At 39.8% G+C, this 22,622-nt stretch overlaps 1 protein-coding gene across 1 annotated transcript in view; it reads left to right on the top strand.

Moving 5' to 3' along the window:
* Positions 1-713: 713 nt before the first annotated feature.
* Positions 714-22,622, top strand: part of LOC149011286 (YebC-like protein) — a gene marked incomplete at its 5' end in the record, with an annotated part of 40,668 nt that continues 18,759 nt past the window's right edge. The window contains 2 exon segments of the mRNA XM_089162217.1: positions 714-870; positions 1,055-1,332. Coding sequence (XP_089018343.1) covers positions 714-870; positions 1,055-1,332 — 435 coding nt within the window.

Genomic DNA, 22,622 nt, shown 5'->3' with positions numbered 1-22,622 from the left:
AACTGGTCCTTGCTCCATTAGAGTACCCAGCTGCTGGGTCGGTTTTTGGTCCACTCACATTAGCTGGCACAAGGTTTATGACCCCTTGAACCCCTCCTTGGTTGATCAGGCCTGATACACGCGTGTGCCTCTGTTTAAAGCCCAGTTGCGAGCCTTGACCGATTGGGCGAGGCCCATTATATGGGCCGAACTCTCAGGGGAGAATAGCCTAAGTTCAATCCTAATCTCCTCACTCAATGCTGCCATGGAAGCTCCAAAGAGCTAGCCTTCATCGCGAGCGCCGGTTGCTGCTGTTAAAATCCCGAACCTCTCGTGGTGGTCAGTGATCGTGCCCTCCTGTTGCAGAGAAATCAATTCTTCCTGAGGAGATTTCATCTGAGATGAGCTGAACCTTTAAACCATTGCTCCCTCCGAATGTTATAAATTTCAAGCTAGACTTGATGTGCTTATGTTTGTAGAAGACCTTCTTTGATTTTACCCTTCTCATTGTGAGATATATGATACATCTGATTCTATTGTTCATATATTGGTCTTAGAGTCTGCTGATTGGAAGGCAAGAATCCATGTAGCCAACCCCATTTAGTTGGGACATGGCTTCTTGTTGTTATTGTTGTTGTTGTTGTTGTATGTTGGGCTTAGCATCTCATAAGCAGTTTTTTAGTAGATCCAAGAAAAGTAGTAAAACTTGATTTACTATAATTTCAATAATGCAGTGTCAAGAAAGGTGGTCCAAATCCAGTATCAAATACAGTTTTGGCTGCCGTTTTGGAGAAAGCTAAGGAGCTTGATGTACCTAAGGAAATTTTGGAGCGCAACATTAAGAGGGCTTCTGAGAAGGGACAAGAAGCTTACATAGAAAAATTTTATGAGGTGGTTTTAAATTTCCTACAACTTAGCCATTTCTATTTCTGCTATGAAGTTCTATCCATGTCATTGAAACACTGTACTTTTTTAGTTCTTGTTCCCCCTCCTTTCTTGGTTTTGCTTCTGTTACTTGAAAGCATAGTCCATTCTCTGTTCTAAAATTAGTTTATCCTCTTTCCTCTGTTTTCAGATCTATGGTTTTGGAGGAGTGGGTATTATAGTTGAGGTCCTAACAGATAAAATTAACAGATCAGTGGCTGCTGTTAGAGAAGTGGTAAAAGACTGTGGTGGAAAGATGGCAGATCCTGGATCCATTATGTTCAAGTTTAGGCGTGCTAGGGTTGTAAATATAAAGGTCACAGATGCTGACAAGGATCAACTCCTTGCAATTGCCTTAGATGCTGGTGCTGAGGATGTTATTGAACCTCCCATATATGAAGATGACCCAGAAGAAGATAGCTCAGAAAGGTAAAAAATTGGAAGACACTCTAACTCTGTGCATGCAACGGATCTCATGCGTCAGGCATTTTTCTTTTGTTGTTCTACTTCTTTTGTGTTCAGCATCTCTTGCTCTGGGCTTTAAAGGTCTTCTTTGTATGCTTATAAGAAGTTTATAGTGCTCTTATGAAGTTCTATTTTTAATTGATAGATGCCAAATTGAACATGTAAAATGAATTTTACAATATCTGGGGAATGCTCTGTTGTGGTGATTATGTCTTTGAAGAAGTAGAGATTTTAAAATAGTTCAAGTTTGGAGATTTAGGCACTTACCAAGAAGTGGATGAGGAAACTCCAGAAGGTAGAGCATGAATCAAATTTCTGAAGATCACAGCATAATGGTTAAGTTCCATTTCCCTGTGAGCCTTCATAGGGCATAGCAACCATCGTGGGAGATCTCGCGAGATGTTTCGCTATCTCAGGATAGCGAGATGAGATGAGAGGCGAGAGTGGAGAGATGGGAGATCTCGACTCGAGATCTCGCCAATATCTCGGCGAGGTCTCACTTGAGGTGGTTTTCCCACTGTTTAGGGGGTTTAAAAACCCCCTGTCTCGCTCGAGAGAGGCAGATCTCGCCTCTCTCGAGCCTCTCTCGTTGCAAGTCAATTTTTGGCCGGTTGGGGATTCAATTTCTAGTCATCATCAACACATCTACAATAGCAGATTTGAACCTATTTCAAGTGATTCAAGCGATTCAAGCCTATTACAAGTGATCTTCAACAAATGTAAGATTTTCCCCAAATTTGAATTTTTTTCAAATAGAAGGTTCTACAATGGGTGTGAGTGTAGTATAAATATATGTTGATGATCAAGCTTTGATCTACACTTTCATGGGGAAAAAATTAATTTTCTGTTATTAATTTTTTTTTGAATTTTCGTATTTAAAAAATATATTACTTAAAAGATTATAAAAAAATACTTATGATATGAATGTGATTATCATTTATGTTAAACTAAATTTATAGGGCTACAATCCCATGTATTCATATTTTGATTATCATGCTTGCTGTATATTTTTTTTTTGATTTAAATAATTAAATAAAAAAATTATGAAAAATAATATTTTATTAAAAAATTATCTGTTTTTTTTTTTAAAATTTTTAAAAATGATGCTTATATTATGTATTTTATTTTAAAAATACAAACATGTTTGTTTGAGCATTGTATATATGTTATCTTAGAACAAAGTGTGTGTTTTGTTGTTTTATAAATTGTTTTTACATAAAATAATTATAAAAAATAATATGTTATTAGAAATTTATCTTTTTTTTTTTCCTCTCTAAAGGATGCTCATATTATATAGTTTATTTTAAAAATACAAACATGTTTGTTTGAGCATTGTGTATATCAAGGTAAAAATTTCGATCGATATGAACATTTTGACCTTGTAAAAGGTCGAAATTTCGAGGTTTTGGTCAAAATTTTGACCGAAACTGGATACTTTTTTCCGGAATCTTGAAAACTCAATTTCGAGCCTCAAATGCACTCAAATTGATTTGGATTTTTGCATACTAGCTATTTCAAGCATAATAAACACTATAAAACTACTAGTTTACTAAAAAACTACTGAAAATGTAACATCCAACATTCCAAGTATATAGTACATGAATCAGAGAAGAAGCGGGAATGTTATTACTTACAAGTCTATTCTATTCAAGCCTCAAGGTCTCCCTCTTCCGTCTGCACCCTATACAAATGACAATATAACTCCCATGATGTTTGCCCTCGCCCCATATAGTTTTGGACATAGTCTAGAACTGCATTGCTGTATGTGGCCTCATCCACATGCATAAGATTCCCTAACAGTGGGAAGTTGTGAATCTCTAAAGGAACTGGTGGTGGTGGGCCTTGTGGCTGTGGAATAGTGTGGAAGATTTGCTCAATAAATGAAAGAGCACCCTGGCTCTCAGGACTAGGAGAAGGATAAGGATACTGATAAGGTCCCAGTGGCTGACTCCGATAATTGATAGTGGGAGGGACACCATAAGCCCCATAGGCCGCTCCATAACCATAAGGCTCCAGTCGTGGCTGACTGGCGTGACCCTGAATCTGATAGCCAGAAGGGACACCATATGGTCCATAACCATAAGTCGACTCGGTAGAACCAATACTCTCCACAGCAGTATCATATGAGGACTTTGCAGACCTATGCCATCCGGATCCTCTGGAGGTGGAGGAGTCTCAAGCATCATCAATGCTCATCGATCTCATAGATCCCACCAAGCTCTCGGCATCGGATGGACGGTAGGACCCATATGATGGCGTGTCCCTGTGCTCCAGCCGTGCTGTCTCCCCTTCCCCTTCCTCGAATATGTAGAGGAAACATTTTTGCCTCGAGATGCAGCTCCAGTATGGTTTGAATCTTGTGTTGCGTGGGTGAACTGACTCTCTCCTGTGAATCTCAGTGGTCGTCCTCCCCCCCTGGACTCTCACGTACTGGTGGTGGTGGTGGGGATGGTCTGTCCCTAGGATCAGCTGAATCCTGATCACGAGGTCCCCCACCCTCCTCATCCCCTCCATCATCACTGTCATCGCCATCGTCATCATCACCACCATCGTCGTCATCGCCAGAGGCCTGAGTCACCTCATCCTTAGTGTTGGACCAGAAAATCAAACCCTCACTCTTGGTGGATGCACTAGGGTGTGGCACGAAGGGACGGGCGGGCTCTGCATGTGGCCTCCCCTCCTGGGCCATGAAGTCCCCCACATCAGCCCCCATCTCCTCTGCAATCTGACTATTGGGAAGACCTCCCTCCTCATCTAGCAATCCGTCTCCACTATCCCTGATCCAGTCAACTACTGGGTTATCATCATCATCCATCTCAATTATGTCGGCCAACTTGATATTGGTGCTCTCTCTTATCCATCCCTTGTCTAATATGATCCTCTCTCAGTCTCATATTATAGTGTAGGTAGACAAGGTCCTCTAGACGCTTCACACCCAATCGGTTGCGCCACTTCGAGTGAATGAGGCTGAAGGTGCTCCAATTTTGCTCACAACCAGTTGGCGAACATGTCTGGGAGAGCACTTTGCTTGCAATCACACTCAAGTGGTGTGAGTCACGTCCAAATTGCAACCACCACTCAGCTGCAACAAACATAGACTCTAAGTCATTTTAATACTTAAATAACTAAATTAAAGATATAATATAATAATTAAATGTATAATGAAATAAATGAATGAACTTACCCGTAGGGGCGGTTTCCCGTCCTGATACGGCCACAGCACGACCGAAGCTCCCAATGGCATCCCTAAAAGCCTTTATCTAATATATAAAGAGAAAAAACAATAACTAGTTACTAGGTTAATGACTTAGTATAAAACTACGAATTGTGAATATCAAATGATTCAAATCACTATCTCACCTCCATAAGGATGATTGCTTGTTTAGCTGTTTCCGGTTCGAACTTCTCCACTACAGTTTGGACAACATCCATCAAATCTTGCCTCATCCCAAGATTGTCCTTGTAATGGTACTTGGGATTTAAATAGTATGCTATGTAAGAAAAAGTAGGGAATAGTTAATGCTTAATAGTGTGATAACATAATGAAAATTAAATTAAATACTAGACTTAACAACTCACCAGCCTTATGCAGTGGATGCTGCAACATAGACTCCCATCTACTGTTGATGATTTGAAGGACTTTCTTGTTGCCGCGTGGGTGGACCTGAGCAACTTGCTGCTTCATCCTATCTACTGCAGCAAATATGTGTGGTAGAGTAGGTTTTCTCTGCTGATCTACCATCCTCAACACATTCACCACAGGCTCAAGCATCTTCACCACTATCCTCACATTGTGCCAAAAAGTCTCATCAAGGATGGTCAACTGTGCTCTCCTTCCTCCCCCTGATGAAGAACCCTCCCAGTTAAACCACTCCTCTGATGCAAACATACTCCTACGGCCAGTCTTCCTACTCTCAAAGCTCTGTAGTGCTATCCAATTAGTAACAAATCTGGTTATGCCTAGCCTCACTAACTCACCCTGACACTTGTCCCTCATCATCCTTAATGCATAGGTGTGGTTATATATGAAGGTGCTAACATGTCGAGCTTGGTCCACGGTATTCTTCACAAGCTTGACCTTTCCAATCTCCTTCAACATTAAGTCAATGCAGTGAGCAGCACAAGGAGTCCAAAAGAGCTTATATCTGTCCATCCATCAAGGCATCAAGCCATCAATACAAATTTATAAAGTGTGTACATGTATATGTGTAATGTAAATATATGTATTTACAAATGAAAATTAATACTATATGTTTAGATACCTGAGTTTCTCCTGCATCTTCAAACCAACTTTCTTGTAGTTGGAGCCATTATCAGTCATAATTTGAACCACATTTTCCACTCCAACCTCCTTCACCACTTGCTTCAATAATTTGTAAATGTATTTTGCATCCTTCTTCTCACCGGATGCATTTACTGATTTGAGGAACATTGTCCTCCCATCACAATTCAACATGAAATTGATGATGGATTGACTAGTGGGACCAATCCAACCATCAACCATCAGAGTCACTCCATAATGATTCCACATGGGCTTTAATCCCTTAATGTACTCATTTATGTCCTTTTTATGCTTAGGCAAATACATATTATATATCTCATATGGAGTGGGGCCCTGTACACCACTCCCAACCCTGCCTATCTGCTCAATTATATCTCTGTAGTAGGGCCCCTGGGCTGTATGTGCTGGAACACTATGGTAATGCGCCCATTTGGAGAAAGCCATCCCCACTTTCTCCTTCACACTCCCCTATAAGTGCTTTAACTTTCTCTGTTTATGCTCAGGCCTCGCAAATAGGGCCGGATCATTGCGAAGAATCTCAAGATCCGGATCTGTAGGATGTGCTAAGGAAGCTCGACCCTTTGTAGGGGCCCGTGGGATAGGAGCCTCCTGCCTCACACTCTGAGACCTCCTCATAGGGACTTGGGAGCCACCTGTGCCTCCCATTCCTACTGGCTCTCTAGAGGACCCACAACCTAGACCCCTCTGTTGCCTCCTTATGTCATCAATCCTCTGTTGCTCCCTACTCATCATCATCGCTCTCCTCAGCTGATCGGCCTTTGGATCAGGGTCACTGTCTCCTGGCTCATCCCTACCATAACCCTCAGGATCTGGAAGGTCATCTAAGCAGGCATCCTCGAACTCATCCCTCTGTGTTCTCTTCTCTTTCCTCTTTTGCTTTGTACTAGTAATATATAAGGCCATTGCCCTATTGACCTCTACAGGCACCTTTGGGCACCCTGTTACATCCCTGTTGCCACCAGCTAGATGCACCTTCAGTCTAGTGGCCCCGCCTCCTCCTATTTGTTTCTTACAATAATTACACTCGCTCTTCCTCTTATCAGCTGTCAGTGGCCTCCCATGTTCCCAAGCTATGTCAGACATCTTTAAAATAGAGTGCCTGATACAAGAACACACACTAAGTATCTTGAAAAGCTCCACAATATGCTCCAAAAATGACATACATGCTTTTAATAATAACCTCCTATTTTTAAATATAAAAAAATATATGTATAACTATATAAATATTTTATAATATATAAATAATTTTAAAATATATAAAATACACCCAAACTATCTTAAAAATATTCACAACATGCTCCAAAAATTGCATACATGCTTCCACTAATACTTCGCTATTTTAAAATTTAAAACAAAAATTAATTGGTTTTTTTTAATATTTAAATATTTTTTTAATTATTTAAATATATATTAAATACAGTAAAATTACATAATTAACAGAAAAAAAAAATTAATTCAACACCATCACAGCAATATGGTGTCTCAACTCTCACATACATTCATTTGAAGTTTATACATGTACTATACATATACATTTTTAGTAATATACATAATTTAGTAAATAATTTTTAATAACAGAAAAATAAAAAAATAGTAGGAAGAATAAAAAAATAATTTTGACACTACAAATTCATAGATCAACACTCTAAAGTAAACATATATAAATTTGGAAACAATCTAACATGATTTAAGGTACAAATGAAACAAAAATAAAAAAATGAGGAAGTTGGTTACTCACCTTGCAAGATTTGAGAAAATGCACAAATGGAGGAGCAAATCAAGTGTTTGAAGGAAATGAAATACTAGAAATTAGGTGTAGAAGGGTATGAAAGCAAGAGAAATCAGCAAAATCTTCAAAAGGAGGTCAAAATCTCCAGGGCGATATCGCTCAGTACTGCTTGAAATGACGGTAAGGTCGAAAATGAGCTCGAGTTGGATACTTTAAAGCCTGTGGAAGTATCATTTCGGCCCGATATGGTATCGGGCCGAAATATCGACTCGTATCGACTGAAATATCGGTCGATACGAAACGATACAGGATACATTTCGTGCCTACTACTACATTTCGTTTCGATTTGGAATTTTGCAGGCATTTCGGTCGAAATTTTGACCATTTCGATCGAATTTTTTTCCATGGTATGTATGTTATCTTAGAACTAAGTGTGATTTTTGTTGTTTTATAAATTGTTTTTACATGTTTTTATATATCTAAAATTATTTTAATGATTATTTGGAAACATTCATGTATGTATTTCAGTGCTGTACACTTGTATCTTAAATGGCAACTAGTGGGATTGGACTCAGGACATTGCTTGGCAACATGGGGATCCACTGACTGCCGACAAGAAAAAAATCCTGATTCAAGTATTGCCTCAAGACTTTTGAATTCTGGTGGTTCAACCAGATTAAAGCAACATTTGGCTGGTGGCTACAAAGATGTTTCCAAGTGTCCCAAGGTTCCTTATGAAGTGCAAAAGGCAATTGCAGCAACTTTAAAGGGAGGGAAACAAAAAAGGACGAGATGGCACAAAAGCAAAGGGAATTTGAGGATACAGTGCTGTCTAGACCTTTTGTTGATGTTAATGAGGAGTCAAACGATGATGAAGAGAGGAGGAGGGTTATGGGTGTTGAGTCATGGGCCGAGTGGAGACAGATGAGGGCTGCAATGGAAGCTAGCAGATAGTCCTTACATGTTGAGAATGTTAGGCAATATGAACAGACAAGAGGAGCAGGTGGTTCGGGGTCAGGGGCATCCATGCCACCTAGACATAGTTTTCATGGAAGTGAGAGGACTGAAAGGAGGAGGAAGAGTAGACATTATGATGCCACATTTGACCAAGACCCCTACCTCTTCAAGCATCAAGACATCTATCAAAGAAGCATTCCATATATGTTTGCTGGAGGTAAAGAAGGCAGTAGGGAGGAAGAAGCTAAGTTGGCAATCAGCAAATTCATGCTCTACAACAACATTACAGCCAATGTAGCCAAAACACCATACTATTAGGGGATGATCAATGCAGTTGCTAGGGCAGATGTAAGGGTTAAAGGCCCAACAACTTGGGAAGTAATGAATAAATATTTACCAAAGGTAAAGCAGGAGGTGGATGAATACATTGGTTCATTAAAGGAAAAATGGAGTACATATGGTGTTATTGTGATGGCTGATGGATGGACTTCTCCTACTAGACAGTCCATCATTAATTTTATGGTGAGATGTAATGGAAAGACATCCTTCCTTAAGTCAGTGGATGCCTCCGATAAAATCAAAGATGCTGACTACCTTTACAAGCTTTTTAGGGAGGTGGTCCTCGAGGTAAGGCCAAAGAATGTTATCCAAATTGTCACAGATAACGGTGCTAACTTCAAAAAAGCTGGTGAAATGTTGATGAAGAAGAAGAGCAGTAGGATCCACCTCTTTTGGACACATGTGCAGCACATTCGATCGATCTTATGTTGAAGGACTTAAGGAAAAGAAAGTCAATCAATACTGTGGTTGACATGGCTAGAAGGGTAAGTAATTTTATTTGTAACCATGGTTATGTGCTGAAGATGATGAGGAACCACTGTAAGGGTGATCTAGTCAGACCTGGATTGACTAGATTCCCCACTAACTATGTAGCTCTGAAAAGCTTCCAGAAGAAAGTGGTGGGTCTACGGCACATGTTTGCAAGTGAGGAGTGGTTTGATTGGCATGAATCTAGCCATCCTGATGCAGTACTAGCCCAACAAACCATTGCTGATGATTCCTTTTGGAGGCAACTGAATAGGACAGTGGGCATTATAGAGCCTATTGTGTTTGTTTTAAGGATGGTGGATTTGGAGAAGAAGCCCACAATGCCCCACATATATGCTGCCCTCGAGCAAATGAAAGAGTTGGTTAGAGCTGCTGCGCCTAGCTCCTTCAAATCCTATGAGAAGATCATCGATAATAGATGGGAGACGCACTTGATGCATCCTTTGCACTTGGTTGGTGAGCCACTTTTAAGTCTTTAAGTTTTTGTTGTATACTTTAATTTACATTCTTAATTTGTTATAAGTTATATTTCCACAATGCAAGCTTACTACCTCAACCCAAAGTACCATTACAAGAATGATCTGAGGCTTGATGTAAGGTTGATGAATGCGGTGCAAGACGTGGTGGAGAAGCTTGTGTCAAATCCCGTTATGCAAGGGACAATTAATGGAGAGGTGAGAACTTATTCAATTGTTTCTTCAACTTCTTGCATTAGTGCATTAAGCGTATACATAATACAATAATTGAAGAATTGGTGTACAGATCAGGGAATTTAGGGATGCCTCTGGGAGTTTTGGAAAGCCTTCTACAGTTGCAACTAGGCAAAAAAATGATCTTGGTAAATAGTCCATTACTATAAGTCATTAAGTTTATAACTTTGTAAATGATAACTGATAAGTTATATAAATATTAAGATTTACTTGCCTAATGCATTCTTATTTTTGGTTATGCAACTGACTGGTGGGTGCTATATGGAACTAGTGTGCCAAATCTCAGGGACATAGCAATTAAAGTACTCTCACAGACTTGCTCATCCTCTGGTTGCAAGAGGAACTGGAGCACCTTCTCGCTCATCCATAGTAAGGTACAGAATAGATTGGGGAGTAAGAAGCTCGAGGACTTAGTGTATGTGCATTACAACATGAGATTGAGAGTAGGGCACATACAAGATGATATTGATGACGACAATCATGAACCGATTGAGTTGACTGATATATTCCACGAGCCCCCTGCAGAAGATGAGGAAGATGATGTCATATATCAGTGGGTTAGGGATCGAGGTGGCCCAGTGCTGGATGGGCCAAGAGGGCAGCCATATCCTACCATTGCTGCTGCTATGGGCACAAATGTTGTGGCTGAGCATGTGTATTCTGATGTGTATTGATGAGGGTCAAGCTGCTGGAGTAGCATCATATGGACCAACTGTACCATTTGTGGAGCCACTTGGTCGACTTGAAACAATTGAGGTGACAACTAGTAGTGGGGGTTCAAATGATGCCAATGATACCAAAGGGCCAAGTGGCCCAAGTCAGCCATTGAGTCATGGAGGCAGTCAGGCTGGTGGTGTTGCTGGTGGAAGTCAGCGTCAACAAAGGGAGTCACCTCCACCAGGTCCGAGTCATCCGACACATGCGAGCCACAGTTTCCCTATCTCTTGGATTTATGCTAGGAGTAGGAATATCATATCAAACTAGGGGCAAACAAATAATGGTGTGAGCATGCATGATCTTGAACTGAACATGGGAAGCATGAGCCTAGATCATGGTCATAATGATTCACAACAGCAGAGTTTGGACACTTGCCAGTCATCGGGGTACCAATACAGGGATCATAACACCGGGTCAGATTACAGTGGGTATTCTTCTTATGGAGGTTATGCTATTCCTTAAGACCCTGCACCTGGAGAGTACACATATGGGAGTGAAGATGGGTTGTTAACTGAGTGGTTTAGAAACCACTACCCACATGCTCAAAATCAATATGAACAACAACAACAAGAATGGCAGTTTCACCCACCCACGATTGGCAGTTATCCCAAAGTGCTATTCCTCCAGTATTTTGACATGGAGACATATCAATTCCATATAAACCGATATGTGACATACTATAGTGATGGGTTGACTTGGGAGTCATATGTGGCCACCGTTCAGAATCAATTGATGCAGAATGCTGAGTGATACTCTTTTAGTCTTGTAAGTTGTAAGTTGTAATCTACTAATGTTGTTACTCTTTTCTTTTGTACTCTTGTGATCTTGTCAGTCTTGTGACTTGTGAGTTGTGATTGTGAACTTATGGATTATGATTTATGACTTAACTAAAAGTCTAAAAACTTCTTATGGTTGTAAAATTTTGAAGACATTTAACTATTTAAGTTCTTTGATAGTTTGATCACTTGAATACTTGAAGTGTAATGTTAATGTATTTGATACTTGATAGTTGATACTTGATAACTTGAATTACTTGATATCTTTACATTACATGTTGTCTAACCTTGCATTTCACAGAATTTCGGTTTTACACATAGGATTGACTTAGAAGACATAGTTAGGGTTATTTTCTCACAAATCTGAGGTCACCAATATTCAAAAAGCCTTAAATAGGCTAAATACCAAGTTTCAGCCCAACTGGGGCCCTAAAACCCACCTAGATGGGCCACTGAGATTACGCCAATTTTTTGGTAGATCTCGACCGAGATCTCGCCATCTCAGTCGAGATCTTGCTTTTTCTTAGTGGCGAGCAAGATCTCCCACCATGATAGCAACCATCCATAAGTTGTCTACATTTTATTACTTACACCTTCATAATCTAGAAGATCACCATGCAGCTGAAACCTAAATGAATTGTATATGGTTATTTCCACCCTCCATGAATTGTGAATGAGTGACTTGTTTTTAGACTCTTTCAAAGAGTACAACTCCCAAGGTGCCTCAGAGTATGCTTCTTAGGCCATGTTATAAATCAATGAAACCTTGGGAGGGGAATAACACCTCTGATTTTCAAGATTTGTCTTGTGCGAGCTGCTGCTGCCTTCCAGTGATTGTGAGAGCTCAGTCGTCATCTAAATCTGGTGGGACTGGTGGTGAACCAATTTGACTCTTTGACAGTGTGAAGCTTGGGATGTTCTAATTCAAGCTTCCCTTCAACTAGGTTGATTACTATTTTCACTGTTCAAGGTTCAGATTTGATTTCATTCATTGCCATCCATTAATTGGCTCCAGTTTCAGATACACAACCAGCAAGACCAAATTTATTCTTCTAGTCCTCTTAATTCCTCAAATCTTGGCATCCCCATTTTGAATTTTCAAAATTTTTACCGAACTGTAATTGATTGACAAGCTCCCACGGTCTCATTCCACCTTCACTATTCATTAAAACTGTGAGTCTGTCACCAAAGCATCCCCTGACAAAACCCTGCACTAGATCCCTTTTCAGCCTTACCCTCCATTGAAAGTTTGAAACCCTAGATTCTACCTCTCCAGTAGTTCCTGGGAAAGCCCTAATTTCCGGATCTCACATTCCGACCATCATTACCCAACCATATCTGGATCAAATTCAGGTTGTGTTCATACTAGAACTTAATCCAATGCCTGGCCCTAATTTCCATCTTTAAACCCTAATTTCACAAGTTCACTTTTACTTATTTAAAAATCCTTACCCTAACCTTAGTTTGCTGGAAGCTTAAAATTCAGAAACCAAACACTTCGACAATGCCTTCACTCATGTACTCTCCCCCATCTACTAGCCTAAACTTTTTTCCAAACAAATCCTAGATAGCCTAACTCTAGCTTCAAAATCACCAGAGTACTAATTTTCGCTACCCGCATTGGCTGGTTCATGCCAGCTTCTGTGTAAAATTGTGAATGGCCCCTAGTTGATTGTATTCAACCTAATGCTACATCAGTTTATACCAACATACCTTCATTTAACCTTCTAAGGACAGTGTGCACATGTATGTCTATCTACTTGTTTTTATATGTTTTTCCCTTTTCCATAGGCCATTAGAGTTCGACTCATTAGACAGTTCATTGTGTATATCTTTAAGCCTAAAATGGCTTGTTCCTTTGTGTTTTGGGTACAGCTGCTTAGGGTTTCTTGAAATAATTCCTTAAGAGTTTAGGGTTAGCCTAAAATCTTCCAGCAAATAATCACCAAAATTTTAATGGTTTGATTAAGGTAGCTAGGAATACTAATGGAAAGGTGTATGGGTTGCTAGGGAAAAGTTAGGGTTTTACTAAATTCCTATGGGATGATCTTGAAAGACAAAAGATACACTAGGATTAATAGAAGGAAGGATGGGATGATTTAGATTGATTTAGTAAAGATTCTGGGGATAATTCTTGGAGATGAACAATTGATAGAGAGAGTTTTAGGGTTTTTGGATCTTGGGTATGCTTTTAAAGATCTTGAGCAATTCTTTCTTTCTCCTTTTTTTTTTTTTTTTTTTTTTTTTTTCTGTTTTCTGGTTGGCGCAAGTCAGAAAAAGAGAGGAAGAGGAAGCCAAGAGGGAAATAAGGGGTTGGGGGGGGGTGCCCCAGGGTTTTTAGGATGGTAGGGGAGTGGTCTAGAGGGATCACAAGGAGGGGGAGGGGGCTTAGGAAGGATCACAGGGGGTAGGGGAGGGGATTGGAGGGGCTGCAATGGTGGGGGATGGGGTTTCCTGGGCTGCGTAAGAAGGGAAAGGGGAGGGGAAAGGCTGCAATGGGTGTGGGGTGAAGGGGAAGGGGCTGGGTGTTGGGCTTACTTGGTGGAGCTGCTATTATGAGAAGGTGACTACTGGTTCTTGAAGTTGGATGCTGCAATTGAAGGCAAGAAGCTTAAGAATCCGTCGTGGCCCTCCCAAGAAGACCGCGACTTGTTTCCCAAAATAATTCTTCAATCTTTATTCGATGCAGACTGATTTTACACTGAAGAAAATGGCTTATTTATAGCCTTTCATCAAGAAAGAAAGAATTTGACTTAACTGGGAAATTGACTTAGACTTGACTAGGAATAAAAAACTAACTCAACTAGGGTTTTCTTTATAAGTTAGGCTACCCCTTACAATTAAATAACAACCACATAAAATAAAAGAACTTGACTTGAAATAAAAAACTTAATTATCCTTTAAGAGTCCTACTTAAATAAAGACTCTTTATGACACTAGAGCTCAACAACTAACTCAAGCTAAGACTTCAAGATAGTATTGAACTCAGAAAATTAAAACAAGACTTCTGAAAATAAAATCAACAACTAATTAGGGCTGGAAAGTGTCCAAATTGCCCCTACAGGTGGTTTGGCCAGCCCTAGGTGCGCCATCTTGGTTGGGCCTTGGCGCCCAAGCCATGGTTTTGGCTAGGGGGAGGGCCCTCGCTCATGTCACTTTGGCATCAGGTATGCCCCTTTTTGTGTGGTTTATTAGGCTAAAGAGTTATTAGTTGTTAAGGTAAACTAAGCATGTCTAAGCCTTTTCTTTTCAGCTGCCAAGTAATGAAATTTCTTACTAGTACCCTATAAGTTGAGTTTTATTCCAAGTTTCCAACTAGGAGGGTGATGGTAAGGCTCTGACCTGATCTTACCCACCATTGACAGACCTACTTGGATCAACTAGCATTGAACTTCAACAGCATGATACTTCCACCACTCTGCTCTATTTAAAAAAAGAGGGGGGGGGGGGGGAGAAAAAATGGAAAAGGGTGGTGCATTTGTTCACTTCATAGTTTTTGTCTCTTCTCAGCTTAATGGTTTATGGTTGCAGACTTGAAAGAAGGTAATGTTCTAAGTCTGGATTAGTTCAAGCTAGGATTATCTACATGTACATTCATTGGTTAAGGGCAAATTGGGATTAGAAACAGATCTTTTCACATGCTTGACAAAGTGTTTATCAAAGTTTGTAGCATAGGATATGGAAATACCCTTGCACAGTTGGCAAAACAATATGAAAAAAACATAGAATAAGTGGTTTTGGATGCTAGTATGACAAAATTATGACTAACATTAACCGATACATGTTCAGATCAATGGAAGAAAAAGAAAAGAGGAGAAAATTAAAAACTGGTCAATTAGGATGTGTTAAGACCTATTTGACAACTTAAGATATATTTATTACATTAAATAATGCATTACTTAACTATATAAATGTCTTCACTATATGTGAGCAAATACCCATATGCCTCTGAAACACAAAGAGCATTACAAAGGTGTACCATGCAGTACAACCTCTTGTGGTTATTAAGTAATGTCAACAAGGGTTCACCCTCTGGCCAAAATCCTGAAGTAGGCCACTAAGTGGCGCACCTAGGGCTGACCGAATCCTCCTAAGGGGTATTTTGATCAATTCCAGCCCTATATATTTGCTGGATTTAAATTTCAGAGTTTTATTTCTTTATGTTCAAGAGTATTGTTTAGCTAGAAGTCTTCTTTAGTCTTGGAGTTGAGTTCTTGAGTCCGTAGGAGTCTTCTTTAAAGGAGGACTCTACAAGTCTTTTTTTACAAGAGCAGTTCCTTTCCTTTATGTTGGAGTCTTGGTGTCTTAGGAGTACTCTATTTTCAAGAAGATTCCATTAGTTGCTTATAAATTAAAGTCTTTAGTTGTGTGGCTGAGGTTAATTGTAAGGGAGATGCCAAATTGTAAAGGATTGCCAATTAGGTTGAGTCTTTAGTAGCTAGTCTTTCTTTGTAATCTTGAAGTCTGGTCATTTAAAAGAGAATTGATTAAGGATCATGGCCTTGTAGAGGAGGTCACGGTTGAGTCAAAATTAAGAGTTCTTCTTCAAGATCAGCACCTTCTTCAAGCATCTAGCACTCTTCTTCCAGTCTACAGCATCTACAGCTATTACAGCAGTTGCCAAGTAAGTAGATGATGTGAACACAAAATATGCCCCCAATCGAACCAGCAAGTGGGGCCCTCAAGAGGGTTCAAAAGGACCTCCTTAATCTGGCCAAAACCCCCTTCAGGGGTAATTTGGGCATTTTGCCCCATTTTGGAATGTTGGATTTACTTCCAACTTAGATTCTGCGATTTGGAGTCTTTAGGGTTTTGTTTTGAGTCAATTTGAAATTGTTTTGGATAATTTACCTGTGAGTCAAGGCAAGTCTAGAAAATCCAGTTAAGTTAGGAAAGGTTTCCTATCTTATTTAGTTAAGTCAGTATTTTACATTCAAGAGTCCAAGTTAGTTTGTAAAGGAGTCCTTATTAGAAGGGACTTAGAAGGGACATACTAAGTTTGAGTCAGTGTCTGCTTTCCCAGGCTATATGTTGGTTGAGTTCTACTAGGAGTCCAATTCTCTACTAAGAGTCCAATTTTATTAGAGTTTTTATTCATATAAATCTCTTGTTACCCAAGTAAGGGTATTTATGTAATAGTGTACTTTCCACTTAATTATAAATAGAGGGCTTGAGATCACATTGATCAATAAGCCATTGTGCCAACATTGTGTTTCACACCATGGTATTAGAGCCTAAGTACGATTAGGGAAAATGAGAAAAAAAAGGGAGTGTCGAACCTACCTCCTCGCCTCTCTCTCGCTGTTGCTTTCGCTTGTCGAGAAAGAGCATCGAAACCCATTGCCCTTTCTTTCTGGCAGCTCTTCAAACCCATTGAAAACCCATCGAAACCCATTGCCCTTTCTTTCTGGCTGTTCTTTAGTACCGCTGCATACGGTGAGTTCGATTCTACAAAACCAAGAACAGAACAAAGAGAAGAAGAGCAGAAGAACTCCGCTGCTGCACTATGTTCTTCAATTCTGCTGCATACGGTGAGTTTGATTGGAAAAGACCAAGAAAAAAAAGGGAAAGAAGAAGAAGCGAGAAGAACTCTGTCATTGCTCCTGCCTCCGCCGCTGCACTATAGTGAGTTTTTCTCTCTCTGGTTCTTCATTTGAAACCTGCATTTTTTCTCTCTAGTTCTTCATCTGAAGCCTGCGATTCGATTAGCCCAAACAAAAAAAATGTTTGAGGGGTTAATTTTGTAAATTCCCTACCGCTGCACTTGCAACCTTTTTTTCTTCTCTTTGGTTCTTCATCTGAAGCATGCGATTCGATTAGCCCAAACAAAATAGATGTTTGAGGGGTTAATTTTGTAAATTTGCATTCTATCAAGGGTCTATTAGTAAATTTGAATGGTTTATGGTATTATTTGCAAATTTACATACTTGCAGGGACTTATGTATAAATTTATATAAGTTCAGGGACCTATTTGCAAATTCTAAGTTTTTAGGGACGTATTGTAATTACTGAAAAAAAGAGAGGAGAGAAAAGAAAGAGAAGAAGAAGACATGGTGTTCCTTATATGCACTTTTTGAATTGTGATTTGGCTATTGAATTTTGCGACGTTTCAGTTAAAGGTGAAGACTAAAGAACTGTAGACAATTTTTTTTAATATGGCAATTACAGACGGTACTACTGCTCCCACCGGCTCCAAACATTACCCCACTCTTCATCCTCTTTTGGTAAGATTTGATGGAACAAATTATTTGATCTGGTCTCGATTTGCTTACCTGACTATTGCCGGAAGAGGACTTGTTGGACACATTATGGGCACCACTATCAAACCTACTACCACAGGTGTTTCATAAGATAAATGGATCTCGAATGACTCTCTTATTATGTCATTCCTTTTAAATTCCATGAATCCTAATATTGCCCGTGGATACCTATTACTTAATACTGTAGCCCAAATCTGGAAGGTTACTACTGAAACCTATGGACAGTTGGGGAATAATGCACAGGTTTATGAGCTACAAAAGAAGCTTCATAAGACTACCCAAAAGGAACTGTCTGTGGCCCAATATTATGTTGAGTTGCGATCTCTTTGGCAAGAGTTGGACCATTATGGGGATTTGATACCCCACTAATCCAGATGATGTGACTACTTATCGGAAGCACTTTGATAAGATTCGGGTATATAACTTCTTGGCAAGTTTGAATATGAAGCATGATTAGATCAAAGTGCAAGTATTAAGTCGTTCTCCCTTTCCTACACTAGAACAGTCTTAAGCTCTTGTTCAGTGTGAGGAAAGCCGTCGATTAACCATGCTTCATGCTCTTATTGTGGAGAAATCAGCCTTATAGTCTGTTAGCACTAAATCTGATTCAGCTAAGGAGATTGTCAACTGTGAGTATTGTCACAAACCATATCATACCAAGGCCAATTGTTGGAAGCTCCATGGGAAGCCTACTGATTTGGAGCAAAAAAGAGCTCAAAGGAGAGGAAAATTCGAAAGCTTAATTTTTGAGACAGTTTCCACAACACCCTCTGTAGACGTTGGTTTTTCACAGGAGGAGTTAGCTACTCTGCAATGTATTCTGCACTCTTCTACTGCCGGTACAACCTCTACCACTGCTTCCTCTACTACCCATACCAACTCCTACTTTGCTACTTCAGGTAAAACTTTTACAAGCTTCCAAGTTTCTTCAGTTTCTACTCCTTGGATCATTGATACAGGAGCCACATATCATATGGCAGGTTTATCCTCTTTTTTCTTACAATATTCTCCAACTTCTGGAAAGGATAAAGTTCGAATTGCTGATGGCTCCTATTCTTCCATTCCTGGAAAAGGGACCATTCAGCATTCTCCATCACTTTCTTTGACTAAAGTTTTACATGTTCCCTCTTTCTCTACTAACTTGCTCTCTATCAGTAGTCTTACACATGACTTGAATTGTAAAGTGATTTTTTCCATCTTTCTGTGTCTTCCAGGATCTGGTCACGGGGAAGGAGATTGGACGTGGTAAACTAGACAATGGACTTTATTTGCTCGAGCCGATTGGAGGATTTGCTTCTTCTCAGACCTTCATCAGTGGCATCGTAGGCTCGGTTAGCCCCCCCTCAGGAACTCTTAAGAAAATATTTCTTGATTTAGTTTCTTCTTGTAATAAGATTTTTTTTTTTTGTGAAGCCTACATTTTTGCGAAGCAGACTCGTCCTACTTATTTACCTTCTCTTCATAATAGAAAATCTATTCCTTTTATGCTAATTCATACTGATGTGTGGGGTCCTTGCCGACGTGTGTCTATTATTAGCCATAGGTACTTTGTTACTTTTATTGATTGTCACTCTCGTTCTATATGGATTTATCTTTTAAAACAAAAAAATGATGTTTTCCGATGTTTTCCGATGTTTTCGTGATTTTCATAATATGATTAAAACTTAGTTCAATGTCACTGTGAAGATCCTTCGCAGTGACAATGGTACAGAGTATATTGATGGTGAATTTCAGAGATATCTCTCTGACTTCGGCATAATACACCAGATCAGTTGTGTTGATACAGCTGCCCAATATGGGGTTGCCGAAAGGAAGAATCAACATCTTTTAGAGATAGCCCGTTCAATTATGATTGCTATGAATGTACCTAACCAATACTGGAGTGATGCTATACTTATTGCTTCTTACCTTATGAATAGGATGCCCAATAGGATACTTGGTTTTAAATGTCCTAATGAGATTCTCCAGGGAGCCTCTTTTTTTATTATTCCCCCAAAGATTTTTGGATGTGTGTGTTATGCCAGAATCATAGCCCACCAGAGTAAGCTGGCTCCTCGCAGCCTACATTGAATATTTTTGAGGTATTCTGCTACTCAGAAAGGGTACAAATGTTATCACTCCTTCCAGGAAAACCATTGTATTAATGGATGTAATGTTTAATGAGTCTTGCCCTTACTATCCACCTCTCCAGGGAGAATGTCCTAGAGGAGAGGTGTTCTTTCCAACTCTAGATCTTCTTATCACACACCAACACAACTTATGAGTTCAAGAAGAGTTTCTTGACCAGGGGGAGACTTTGGCCAGTATACTTGAGGACTCTAATCCTCCCCCTTCGTTTTCTGAACCATGTGAAGAAACTTGCTAGGGGGAGACCACTCCTGTGAGGCACACGATTGAGGTCTTTCAAAACCAGATTGATCAGAATAAGGAGGTGCATACTTATCAGAGGAAGAATTACAACCGGCTAAAGCAGGTGGAGAAAGGTGACACGTTACCACTTCAGTCTCCTGCTCCAGAATCAGATTCTACTGTTCTCCTTGAGGTATTTTCTTCTAACTTTCCTATTGCTATGAGAAAAGGAGTCAGATCTTGTACTCAGCATCCCATAGCTAAATATGTTTCTTATGACTCTTTGTCTGACTCTTACCATGCTTTTATATCCTCTCTATCATTTATATTTATTCCTAAAAGTTGGCAGGAAGCCTATACTAATAAGAGATGGAAGGCAACTATGGTAGAGGAAATGCAGGCAATGAAGAAAAATGATACTTGGTAACTTATTACACTTCCTTCAGGACAAAAACTAGTGGGCTGCAAATAGGTGTTTGTGATCAAACAAAACATGGATGGATCAGTCAGTAGGTTTAAGGCAAGACTAGTTGCAAAGGGGTTTACGCAGACCTATGGGATTGATTATCAGGAGACTTTTGTCCTTGTTGCGAAACTGAACACTGTCAGAGTCCTATTGTTTGTAGCTGTGAACAAAAATTGGAATTCGCACCAACTAGACGTAAAAAATGCCTTCTTACATGGGGAGTTAGAGGAAGAAGTCTATATGGAAATCCCACATGGTTTTTCCGATGACAATACTGCAGGGAAAGTTTGTCGGTTGAAGGGGTCAATTTATGGGTTAAAACAGTCTCCTAGATGCTGGTTTGGATGCCTCCTGAAGGCAATGACTTCTATTGGGTACAAGCAAAGCAATGCTGATCATACACTATTTGTCAAGAAGTCCGTTACTAACATCACACTTCTCATTGTTTATGTGGATGATATTGTCATCACAGGGAATGATGGTGAAGAAATTCAAAGGTTGAAGAACTTTCTTAGTAGAGAGTTTGAGATTAAAGATCTAGGGAAATTACAGTACTTCTTAGGGATTGAGGTGGCTCGATCAAAGAAGGGTATATTCCTATCCCAAAGAAAGTATGTCCTAGACTTATTATCAGAAGTGGGAATGTTGGGGTGTAAAGTAGTTAATACCCCTATTGAAATTGGAGCTAAACTTAAAGAAAAAGAGGGAGAACCAGTGGACAAAGGAAGATATCAAAGGTTAGTAGGGAAGCTTATTTACTTGTCCCACACCAGGCCAGACATCGCTTATGTCGTGGGGATAGTGAGCCAATTCATGCATGATCCATATTCATCTCATATGAAGGCTGTTACCAGAATACTACAATATTTGAAGGGAACTCTTAGAAAAGAAATACTTTTGTCACCCATTGATAATCTAAGAGTATAAGCATACACTGATGCTGACTGGGTGGCATCTCCTGACAGAAAGTCAATTTCAGGTTACTGTACCTTTGTTGGAGGTAATCTAGTTACTTAGAGAAGTAAGAAACAAAATGTGATAGCTTTATCCAGTACCGAAGCTAAATATAGAGATATGGTTCGTGGAGTTTGTGAGCTACTATGGTTGAAAGGCTTGCTACAAGATATTGGAGTCCAAGTTCCAAACCCTATGATGCTATATTGTGATAACAAGGCTGCTATTAGTATTGCTAATAATCCAGTACAACATGATTGAACTAAGCACATTGAAATTGACAGGTTTTTTGTCAAAGGGAAGTTGGAACAAGGGCTTATTTGCATGCCTTTTGTGAGGTCCGGAGACCAAGTGGCAGATGTTTCGATGAGGGTTTGAAAGAAGGAAATTTTTTTCCTATTGTAGGCAAGTTGGGCATGACTAATATCTATGCCTCAACTTGAGGGGGAGTGTTGGTTGAGTTCTACTAGGAGTCCAATTTTATTAGAGTTTTTATTCATGTAAATCTCTTGTTACCCAAGTAAGGGTATTTATGTAATAGTATACTTTCCACTTAATTATAAATAGAGGGCTTGAGATCAAATTGATCAATAAGCTATTCTGCCAACATTGTGTTTCACAACACTATAAATAGCCTTTCTTTGTAATTTGATTTTAGGTTTGATGAATAAATGAATTAAGTATTTGAGAGGGTTTCCTGTGTGGGTGGAGCTTGGTGGGTGTCAAGAAGCTCTCAAGTGTTCTCAATTTCTGCATTCTTCAAACATTCAAGCATCAAACAGTCAGTCCATCAATCTTCTTCAACCTTCGCACATCTGTCCAGCAGTTCCAAGTAAGTAGAAGCCTCCATCCCCTGCCCTAACCCTTCCCCACCCTATGCAAGTGTCCCCATCCCTCCCCCGAAACTGTAGTTTCCCCCACCCCTTTCCCCTCTTGTCTGACCTTGGAAACCACTCCTACCCTATCATGAATAACCCTAGATCCTTTCCCTGCAGTCTTCTGCAACTCCAGCACCCTCCCCTAGCCCTGGAGACCTTCCCCCCCTTCTTCATGGCCCACGGCCTGCCAGTCCTAACTCCATTAGGAATCCCTGCTTCCCAGCCCATTTTACACTCCTTTTTTCCTCTTTAGAATCACATGAAGCTTTATAACTTAGTCCTACCTTTGGTTTCTGCAAATCTGAATTATTTTGGTGACTTTGACAA

The sequence above is a fragment of the Hakea prostrata genome, chromosome 7 (genome assembly GCF_041222555.1).
Source record: "Hakea prostrata isolate BN-2017 chromosome 7, UWA_Hpros_2, whole genome shotgun sequence".
Classification (NCBI taxonomy): Eukaryota; Viridiplantae; Streptophyta; class Magnoliopsida; order Proteales; family Proteaceae; genus Hakea; species Hakea prostrata.
Note: the sequence above shows the minus strand (reverse complement) of the source record. Positions and strands in the feature narration are given on the sequence as shown.